The sequence below is a fragment of the Alligator sinensis genome, unplaced genomic scaffold (genome assembly GCF_000455745.1).
Source record: "Alligator sinensis unplaced genomic scaffold, ASM45574v1 scaffold1232_1, whole genome shotgun sequence".
NCBI classification, from domain to species: Eukaryota; Metazoa; Chordata; order Crocodylia; family Alligatoridae; genus Alligator; species Alligator sinensis.
In genome coordinates this window covers 1061670-1073285 of record NW_005842537.1, presented here as the reverse complement: position 1 = coordinate 1073285, position 11616 = coordinate 1061670, and the positions used below count along the sequence as shown (strand labels likewise).

The 11616-nt window shown below is 40.2% G+C and overlaps 1 protein-coding gene across 1 annotated transcript in view; it reads left to right on the top strand.

Moving 5' to 3' along the window:
* EDAR (ectodysplasin A receptor) overlaps positions 1–11616 on the top strand; it is a 42756-nt gene that overhangs the window by 28150 nt on the left and 2990 nt on the right. The window contains exons 5-9 of the mRNA XM_014523793.2: positions 690–776; positions 4277–4405; positions 4500–4574; positions 4886–4958; positions 6077–6236. Of these exons, the coding sequence (XP_014379279.1) occupies positions 690–776; positions 4277–4405; positions 4500–4574; positions 4886–4958; positions 6077–6236 (524 nt within the window). The remainder of the gene's footprint in view (positions 1–689; positions 777–4276; positions 4406–4499; positions 4575–4885; positions 4959–6076; positions 6237–11616) is intronic.

Below are 11616 nucleotides of genomic sequence, written 5' to 3'. Positions count from 1 at the left end.
GCTGATTTTCTGTAGTTGCCTAGGGCAAAAGGAGACAATTTCTCCCCTGATTCTCCAGCTCTGAAAATACAGTATATACATTGATTAAACAGAGTCAATTTATAAATTAGCCAAAGAAATGAGGTGGGAAAAAAGACCAGGAAGTCATCGTATCCAAGTGTCTTGTCAATGCGCATTGCTCCCTACCAGCTCTGTCTCCCTGTTGTTGTGGCTCATATTTTCTTCTGGAAGATCAATTTAGCTAGCAGGAGGAATCATATGAAACTTATCCTGCCACCTGCAAAAAACAGTCATATCCCATAGGGGCAGCTTCATGGAAGATGGGATTCACCAAGAGGAAAGATATCCTACAGTACTTTTCCCTCCCATCTTCTCTAAAGGCTCCCTTAGGATAATGCTCATTTAAAAACAAAACAGAGCTTCACAGAAATCTCATTGATAGAAATTGCTTGGAAGCAACAATGATCTGATGAACTTCCCAGCTCAACTTCTAACTCTGGGGACTGGATGGATTGGTTGTAGACTCTGTGATGGAGCCGGGCATATGAGTAGCTAGTATTACTGATAAACCCTTAGAAAAGTTCCAGTACCAGGGCATGTTTGCATTGGGAGAACAGATCAAGCAAATCTAACCCGAAAATTTCTTAAGTTGTTGGTCTTAGTACAAATTAATGTTTTTAATATTGCAGGTGCAGGTGCTACCTCAGGCCTTTCACCCATTTTCCCAAGTACGTCTGGCACAAGCACTTTCTCACCTTTCCAGCATGCACACAAAGGTAAGAAAAAGCACCAGCACACTTAATTCAGCAGATATTTCTTCACAATATGGCATCAAGTGACATCCGTGCTGAATTGAAAACACCTGTTGTAATATTGATTTTCATTATATTCCTCGCTTTGAAGAATCACTAAAAAAAAAATTATAACGACTTTTTGTTCCTTGAGTAATCAGTAATATCCATTTAGTGCAGATGGACTTAAAGTGGATTTGAACTAACTTGTACTCATTTATGGTAGTAATTAAGTTAGCTCCCTGTTTCTAAAAAAAGAGAAATAGCATTGTGCCTCAGCAGAGACTGGCCAGGCACCTAAAAATAATTTAACGCAACAATGTGGCTGGTCTCTTTTGGTGCTAAAACAAAAAGCTGTGAGAGAGGGTTCTTGCTTTGTCAGAATACATGAAAATAAGGGCACTGCAGTGCAGCATAAAAAGAATTAGCACAGATGATTTTTTTTGTTTTCTCTGTATGCATGATGCTGAAGACTGCATTTTCAGAAAATTTTATATCATTTTTAATTCAGCTTCTCAACTGTAAAATATTTAACATTTTCTAAAACTCTGTTACGGCTTTTAGTTCTTTGTTTAGTGCATCTAATTTCTGTCTTTGATCTTACATATCTTATTTTAAATTCATCTTCTGTCAACACTACATATGAAGTCTCTGTTGGAAAAGCAACTGTAACAGTTCTTTGCAGAATTTCTTGGTCTTCTCCCTTTGTTACATCTCTTCGGAGGTCTTGAAAACACCTTGGAGAAAAATGACATCAACATGATTAGCCAAGTCTTCTGAAGTACAGGAAGTGCAGGTTAAAATATTCAATTATTCTTCCTCACGTAAAGGCAACTTGTTTCTCTGGTGTCAGTGTTATAGGGAAGTTACACACAAAACCTTGCTTTTCAAGGTTACAGCTTTTCAAAGCACATATTATCAATAAACAATTATTTGGCTACCCTTGAAAGTATGCATTTATTTAATGAATGAGCTCCAAACACTGAGGGGCAGATCAGATATTGTCAGCTTCCAAATTATCTACTATAGCTTCTTTCCTGGGCTTTTCCATCTGCTTTCCAGTATCACAGATAGGATGATAGCTTGGCCTGAGTGCCAGGATGTGTGGCTTATGTGTCAATCCAGTCAGCTTCAGAGGAAGCATTTACTTTTTATTATGGAACTGAATGTTCAAGAAAACCCCCCCAACTCTCTTGCTTATATCTAATGTTAGACAATCTCTTTAACAAACAAAGCTTGTAAAGTAGCTGACAAGATGTATAATTAAGTATTAATAAACAGAATTAAATTAATCCAAGTATTCCAGAGAGACATCTATATTCATATAGAAATATCAGTTTGACTTGTATGAAAATTCCAGTGAGACTGTAAAGCACACCAGACGGTGGAGTGCTCTGGTGAATTATGCATTATTCAATTCTGCCAAATTGCTTTAGCACTTGAAGTTTTGTTTCCCTTTTCAGATGCCAATAGCATTGACCATAGGATTTTTCTGACATGCCTGCTGGTCTGTTGTTAGTTTGTTAGCTTCTCTTGATTCCTATGGAAGAGGGAAGACAAACACAGTTACTATGTTTCAGTTCAGACAGCACTGCTATCTTGCTGTGGTGTGCCCTAGGGATCTGTGAGGACAGCTTTTCATTGTCATGCACACCTTTCAGACCTGCCTCATGCTTCTAGGCAGTCATCTTGCTGCTGACAAGATATCCAGTTATGGATGTCACATCATTTTATAGATTTATAGATCCACATCAATCCAAAATACTGCTGGTTGGAATTAGATAAGTTGTTGAATGAAGCTTCTAGACTTACATTTCATAATGATAATATTTACTGAGGCTTTCTACTAGTAGAAAGAGGTTGGTAGCCAGGACACTATATTGTCAGTAGCTGTATATTTAGACTTCATAACAAAAGCGTATTTTTACTTCCTTCAGGATATTGCTCTGATGATGAGGAAAAAATCATTTAGCAAGAAAAACTTTTTCAATCAATTCCTTCCTTGTAGGCATTCCCAGGTTCATTGTATAGACAGGAGCCGCTCCTGTTCTGATGACTGAATTATTTATTTTAAGATTCTCTTTTTGGCTCCCATCATATTTTTATCAAAGTTTTATTTCAAAGTTTTAACTCTTATTTAACTGAGAAGTGTTTGTACAAATGGCATAACATGAGTTTTATTATTCATATAAACCAAAGCAAATTGCACCAAATGTATTTAAATTTTTCATCTGTACTTTATAAAAGTCTTCCAACAAAGGAATTTTAAACATGCACACTAATGAAACATTACCAACTGATTGCCCACTTGGCATGTTGGTCTAGCTCCATGGAAAACATTACACACATCTTGTTTCACTGAGCTATTTTGTATTGTATAAATGAAACAATTAAGATGAATGTAAGTATAAATGACTTAACAATTAAGATGAATGTTCAACTTTCACTCAGAGTTGAAAGCTAGCAGCTGTTTGCAATTACACACAAGGAACTACAAACCCGTAAGTTATAATATGGGGAAACACCATATTCTCTCCACAGACAAAGCAAATCCTTAGACATGCACAGACATACATCCCACCAAAGACAACTGCATGTGTGTATTCCTCAACAGAATCTGGCCTACAAACCTGTTATGGGGACCTGTTTCACCTTAAACTGTGAGCCATACAAATGTTGATCAAATTAGTGGTAGCTTAGAGTTTGGAGCAGTCACACCTTCAACCTCAGTGGCACATCTGTGGGGAGTGGCTACATCTTAAGGAGCTGGGTTGTGCAGATCAAGAGATAATCCTGCCCTGGAGTGGCATAACTTTGAGCCGTATAATGAGTGCTTTAAACAACTTTAAGGTGTTAATGTACAGAGAGTCCAGGGGCTAAGTCCTCTAGGAGCTGCCCAAAATTACCATGCAACAAGGACCATTCTTTCAATTGTTATTAACATCCTGTTAGAAACAAAGATAAATTAAATTTTATAGCAACAGCTCCATTCTGGCTTAGAAAAAAACTATACAGAGTAACATCATGACCACATTATTTGCCTACATTTCCTATTTACACCAAGAACTATATCAATAAAATTCAACAAAATAGTTTTATGTAACCACTTAAAGGTTCAAATATGGAAAGATGTCAAAATTTGGTAGCAACAAATAAATGTCTTCTTATTGAAAACATTACGTGTACAGTGTATTTCAGGAAAATACCCCAGAGAGGATAATGTAACTTCCTTCATCTTTGCATAAACATGTGATCTAATATTTTCAGAAGCACTGTTAATTGCTTATTGGAGATCAAATTCCATAGATTTGTAAAACTGTATAGTGACTGGCATATCAGGTGCAAGGGATATTCTATAGTATTTTATCATCTCCAAAGCAGATACATTGTGCAGGATTTAAATTCAGTGCAGGCCTCAAACTGGTAAGTATTCTTTGTCTTCAATAGGCCTCCTTTATTAAAAACCTATTTCTTTGTGTCTCCAGCAGATCTTTCAGGACAAGGTCATCTGGCTACTGCTCTTATCATTGCCATGTCTACTATATTCATAATGGCTATTGCCATTGTCTTGATCATCATGTTTTACATTGTGAAAACTAAACCTTCTGCTCAAGGTAACTGCACAGCATAAAAAGTGAAATTGCAAAATGTTACTTCCAGACAGTTGCTAAGAATGACCATTAATAAGTTGAATTCTTTCTATTTTAGCCTGTTGCACCAGTCATTCAGTAAAAACGGTTGAAGCTCAAGCCAATATGCAAGAAGAGAAGAAAGAAGTACAAGGTCTGAGTTGTTTTATAGTGTTTCTTTTTTCTACAGCAGACAAAATAAGGCTTAAATTCCCTCAATCCATCATCTCATGCAATTTCCCATTTTTAACTGCTTGAACTCCATTTTCACTTAGTAGAGAAGTATGCAAAAAGATTTCCATACTACCAAAATTTCACTTAATCCTCTCAATAGCAAGTAAAATGTTAGTAGCATACAGAGAGATTTATGTTTGTAGTAAAACTACCAGCTAGAGAAGCTGGTGAGGCAAAAATATCACTTGCGGTCTCTGCCAATGTAAACTTATTTATTTTTTTGATCTGCAGAAAATGTAGTGATATTTGCAGAGAAAGAGGAGTTTGAAAAATTGACCGCAACTCCAGCTAAGACTGTTAAGAGGTATGTAAGAAAAAAAAAGGCATAAACATGCTTTTAGCTTGGTTAAAGTAAAAAAAGAGCATAATAACCATTATAGGACACTAGAGGGAAATGGATACCTATATTTAATATGTAGAAGGATATATAATGAAAAATAAATTAATGCATTTATCAAAAGAAAATATGGACTTAATAACTTCTAGCAGTGAGAGAAACCAGGGAGAACTGGAAACCCCATTCCTTGGACCTTTGAAGGAGAGGACTTAGATTTGAAAGTATACTAAAGCTAAAAACAGTTGTAATTTTTGTTGTGGCATTAGCAGAGCTGGGATGTGTCCTGGCACAGCTGATCTGCTTCAATGGGTGATAAAGACATTGCCAGCTGTCCTACAGGGTCAGGTCCATGCTGCTCATGGGCTTTAGGGGCCCAGTCTTATGGGAAAACTACAAATGAAGGAACCAACTTGGGGCATGTCTCTGCAAATGGAGATCATTTTTTTTTTATGGCAGCACAAAGGTGATGTCTGTTTTCAGACTAACTGGGTGGGAAATGTTATTGGAAGGAGCGCTGTGTCTTACTCTTTTTCTCAAGTGCTCTAATGTACAGTTCATAAGCTCTATAGGGCTCTGTCTTCTCTCCTGACAGCTCCATTTTGGAAATTTAAGCCTGCTCCAGGTCTATAATTTTCAGATACCCAATAAGTTTGCCCTGCTATTTATCAGCTACCATGAGAGAGTGCATCCCCTGCTGCAGAACTCAAGAATGCATCTTATCCCCAACTTCAGAGATCAGTACATAGGTGGCTCAATCTCACAGCAACCTTCTTCCTTGACTGCAAAGACCTCTCTCAAATACAGAGAGAGGCAGAAAGAGCCAGAATTTTGTCCTAGGTGAAAATCGTAAGAAACCAAGCTTTGTAAAATGGCTCAGTCTTCCCCTTACAATGGGTATGCATGACTGTAATTTAGAGCATTTGCCTACATCCTCAATAGTAGGATTTAATCTTAATGGTCCCTTAAGGTAGACTTTTAAAAAGGATGAAAACACATATTCCATTTCTAGAAGACAGGAGAAAAGATACATTTGGAATCAGATTATCAAAGGCTTCGGTAAGATACCCTTACCCTTCATTTTTCAGTGAAAATGATGCCTCTTCTGAGAACGAACGACTTTTAAGTCGCAGTATGGACAGTGATGAAGAAGCTGCAGTTGACAAGCAAGAGGCCCCAGAGAGGTGCTTGTTATCGTTAGTTCATTTGGCCAGGGATAAATCTTCAACAAACAACAAATCAACTGGGGTAAGACTCTCCTCAGAACTAAATGTGGAAAATCATTTTGAATTTTTATTTAAATATGCACAAGTCCTAGCACCCCAAAAAAGTAGATTGCAAATTGACCTAATCTATAGGAAACGTTGGGGCTATACAAATAAAATGTTAGCAAATCTCACCTGCACAGACAGCAGATAGAAGTTGGACATCCCTGCTCTGAAACACCGAGGGAATACTGAGTAGCCGTGGCCTATATACCCCCAGCTGCAAGTTGCATTCTCCCTTGAGCTGCATATTGCGTGGGCCATGCTGTGCGGGAGGCATCCCCTGCTGTACTATGCCAGCACTGCTACACTACACTCTCCTCCCTTGCAATGCAGCAGTGGCCCTGCACTGTACAGTGTCCCTGGGTGACCCAAGTCCACCTGCTATCAGCTCCCTCAGCCCTGCAGGCTGCCCTACTCCACTCCCAGAGGTGGGGAGCAGGAAGCAAAGCTAGACTGGAGATTACAGTAGCAGCAGCAGGAAAGAGATGGGAGGAGTGGCACCCAGACCAGGAGCCCAGGGACCATAGGTAACCATTCAGGGGGTGCATACAGCCTTTGGACCACTGTTTGGATAGCCCAGTTCTAGAAATTCTCTGTGTGCACTTAAGATCCATTGTAAAGGCCTGAAAAATTGAGCGCATAAAAAAGGAGATTCAAAAGTGAGATTCCACCAGCAAATCTGACTTTGCTCTTTGGAACACCACACATTTCATAGTATATATTTTAACATAAATGAATATAAGATAGCAAGGCATACATTTAACCAGAAAAATCAAGTGTGTGTGCATAAACATGACTAGATTCATGTAATTTTAGAAACCTTAACAATAGGATTTCCTGATTTCTGTGTTCTTAGGTATGGCATATTTATTTCCTAACCGATTTAGCTCAAACTTTCCATAACAGTTTATCTTTCAACTGGGACCAGAGAGAGAACATTTCAGTCCCTAGAGAGATGTTCTTTTAGCAAGTTACAAACAGCTGGAAATAACCTACTAACTCAATGTTTGCATTTTCCTCCTCCTCTCTTCTGAGGTGGTACTTATACACATATCACCATTGTCTATCTGTAATCCACATTGGATTTATATTAGATACACAGGTTCTCAGACCAAATGAAAGCATCCTATAAGACTGTATATACAATAGATGGATCCTCATAAACATTTATTTGGCTAGTTAGGTTGTCTAAGGCATAGGGCCTGAGCAGAAGACACCTCTACACTAGTGTAATGTACCAATATTTTGCACACTGAAGTAAACTACATTAGGCTACGGAGCAGACAGATGTGCATCTATCCCAGGGAGGATAGGCAGGTATTACAATAACCACTGAGTGGCTGTGATAATATTCACTTTGACCTGAGCAAATGGCTACTCTGGAATAAGCTGCAGAAAGCTTACACCTATTTCAGTGTAACTTACACTGGTTTTATCCCACTCAGTGGTAACTCTATACAAGATTGGACAAAATTACCCCGTTGTAGGAATTTACATTCTCTGGCCACTAGGGCTGTGAGAGGCTTTGGACAGAGCTTTGGATCCGGAGACGCTTTGGACGCTTCAGGGTCTGAAGCAGCATATCCGGGTGGAAGCGCTGGCCTCGTTCAGCTTCTCGTTCGGCTTCCCGAAGTGGTTCGGAGCTCCCGAAGAGCTTTGGAGCCGCCTTGGAGATCCGGCCATAGGGTATAATGGGGAAACAATAAAATACCTATAACTTGATTGTTTTTTGTCTGATTTGGATGAAATTTTCAGGGGTGGTAGACTCTGCAGAGAGCATGAAGCCTGCCAAGTTTCAAGAGTATTGGTGTAGGGGTTTGGGGGGGAATGGCACCCCAAATTCATGAAAGCAAAACTCCTGTCACATCTAGGCATTCCAACATAGTGGCATGAAAACTGCAGAGGCAGTAGCTCTTACTGAGGCCACAAAGCCTGCCAAGTTTCAAGAAGATCAGTGCAGGGGTTTGGGGGAAACTGCCCCAAAATGCTGTGGACAAGCAAAACTCGTGCCATGGGTGCTTGTGGGACTGACTGTGTCTTGGGGCATGGGAGACATTACTGCAGGCCTGGCTGCTCAGCTACTGTGTTACCAGTTACCAATCAATCATGATTCACTCAGGGGCCAGCTCAATACACAGGGCCTAGCTAATGTAGCCAGTTAATTGCCATAAATTAGGGCCCCAGACCCCCCCTGCACCCATCTCCTCGACAGCTGGCAGGTGTCGTGGCTGCAGCAGGGGCCACCATCCCTGCAGCTGTCAGCCCGCTGCGCCTTAACACACAGTGTCACCCATGGCATGAGTTTTGCTTGTCTGAAGCTTGAGGTGCAGTTCCCCCAAACCCCTGCACCAATCTTCTTGAAACTTGGCAGGCTTTGTGGCCTCAGTAAGAGCTACCAGCCCTGCAGTTTTGACCCCCCTGTGTTGTAACACATAGAGATGACAGGAGTTTTGCTTTTAAGAATTTGGGGTACAGTTGCCCCAAAACCCCTGCACCGATCTTCTTGAAACTTGGCAGGCTTTGTGGCCTCCATATAGGCCAGCACCCCTGCAGTTTTCACCACCCTATGTTGTAACACATAGACGTGACAGGAATTTTGCTTTCAAGAATTTGGGGTGCCATTCCCCCCAAACCCCTGCACCTATCTTCTTGAAACTTGGCATGCTTCATGCTCTCTGCAGAGTCTACCACCCTGAAGATTTCATCCAAATCAGACAAAAACCAACAAAGTTATAGATATTTCATTAATTCCCCATTATGCCCTATGGCCGATGTCCGAGGCGGCTCCCAGGCTTCGGAGCCGCTTTGGCCAGATCAAGGCAGAAACCCGGTCCGGAGCTTCAGATCGGATTGCGGCCATCTGAAGCTGGATCAGATCGCTGCTGACTAGCACAGGCCTACTGCCTGCTCCTTTTTTTCAATGTTGTAAAAGTCAATTATTCTAGTAGACAAGGTTCCTTGGGTGAATTTTGATATCTTTTATTAGACCAACCCAAATGGTTGGAGAATAGTTATATCCTCCAATAACTCCAATTCTCCAATAACTATTGAGAGAATAGTTATTCTGCACTGAAGCGCCCTTGTGCCCCAGCCATCCGGGTTAGTGTCTACACATGCACTGCTGCGCATAACCCCCGCCCAAAATACCTCAGCAGCAGGGTCATACATGTATCTGCAAGTATGACCCTGCTGTGGAGTTAATTAGTTTTGTGCACCCTAATAAGGGGTGCATGTGCAGACACTGAGACATTTACTGCGGAGCTAACTAGTCAGCTCCATAGTAAAAATTTCATGTAAATGCACACATTTAAAACAGATGATGGTTCTAAAAGGCCTTTGAGCAAGGTGAAGGAAAGTTATTGAAAAAACTAGAAAAACAGAGAGAATTTTAAAACCAGATCTGCCTTGCTTTGTACTCTTATGTCGTAGTTAAAAACATTATGCAATAAGTTACTGTACAGAAGATCCAAAATGAAAACTCAGCTGTGTACATTTACACATGGGCTGGGAGAGGTGCAGATTCAGCAACTTTTGCCCTTAAAGAAGAAAGTGTCTTACCTCATTCTGGCTGGACTTCGGAAGGAAGTGTCATTTAGCTTCTCTGCCTCAGAGACAATCAATGCAATAAGGACAGCTTCAGAGTAGAAAATACAATGGGGGATTCTAGATACTTTTGGAGAGGGTCTAAGAAAACCCATTGGAAAAATATATCATATGTATCCATATCCAAGACAATCCTGAATTTAAGATGACTTCTTCCCCCGAATAATTCGATTCTATACAAAGAAAATTTATAAATTTGTTATGAGATGAGGGGAATTGTGGGTGGAGGGGAGAGACAAGAGGTGCAGAGGTGGCAGGGGGCAGGCAGCAGCAGCCTGCCTCTCCACCATCTTGTACTTGATTTCAAGATAAGGGGTTTTCCCTCTAAGGTTAAATGGGAGAAAAAACCCATCTTAGAATGAAGTAAATATAGCATTAACTACTAACATGCTTATAAAATGGCTTCTCCAAATGAACAATAACTACTCTGATTCAAAAACTGAAAATTTGAAGTCTTTATTCTGGGAAACATAATGTGAAGAGTATATAACATCCATGAAATCTTTGCAGTCTTGTCTCAGACAGGAAGTGTGTGCAGACCTGATACAAACCTGTGTGACAAGTCGAGAGTACAGCACTCAATTAATTGTGGCCTATAATCATAGTTTAGAGCAGTGTTTCTTAACCCGTGGGTTGTGACCCAAAAGTGGGTTCCAAGAATATATGAAAGGGCCATGAACAAACTTTAAATATGGATCAACAAACTTTAAAAATGGGTTCTCCTTTAAAGGACAAAAATGTGGGAAACTAGCATTTCCCTTGCAGGCTGGCACAGCTCCATCCTGCAAGAGATATGTTTGGGGCCCCCCCATGTCCCAGACACCTCCCCCCTTCTCCATACACTCACCCCCTGCCCCACACACTGGGGGGGTTGGGGCTTAGGGGCAGGAGGCAGCGGGTTGGGACTGAAGGGCACTGGCAGGGCCAGGGGGTTGTTTTCTACTTAAACTATTTACTGGGTCAGGACTGGCCATTAATGTTTACTAATGGGTCCTGGTAGAAACAAGTTTGAGAACCACAGGTCTAGAGACCCAGCTGGCTTCTGTAGCCTAGTCAAAACAAAACTGCAAACAAAAATCTCCCCACAAAACTAAAAATGTCCAAAAAGGGCCTTTTTAGTTTGGCTTCTTTCTAAATAGTTTTTGTGAAAAGTAGAGACTTTTTGTAGACAGTGCTGGAGTCTCATCAAGAAGCCAGCTTTTCTAATGACTTGTTCTTAATTAGAACTATCTGAAGGATGATCATTCCCTTTCATGTTGAGGTTTAGAAATTAGTTTAGCATTGGAACAAAAACAAAGCCTTTAACATGATTTTGCTAAACGGGATCTTGTCAGTCTTTTCCCAAAGCAGTATACGTTAGATATGGTGTGTGTGGGTGGGGATAAGTGTCTGCCAGAAATGATCAAAGATTCCTTGACCTCAGAAATCTTCTCTGTCCAAAACTTAATTGAAATTATTACATCTCTGAAATGTTTTCAGCTTATGAAACACCATATATGGGCAAAAATAGTTTTAATTGAAAATGATATGACCAGTTCTACTCCTAATGTCAATCTGCAAAAAATCCTCTAAATTTAAGTCTCTTGCAGTGCGTTGGAAGAATCATTTGATTCATCACTGTTGGTCCAATTTACCTGACAGCTCCTGCATTTAGGCATATATCTGTGCTATTTAATTGCTCTCTTTGCAAATAGTTGAGTGGGGTTTATAAAAGGAACTAAATGCTAAAACACCCAGAGTAGAATGTTCACTGATCT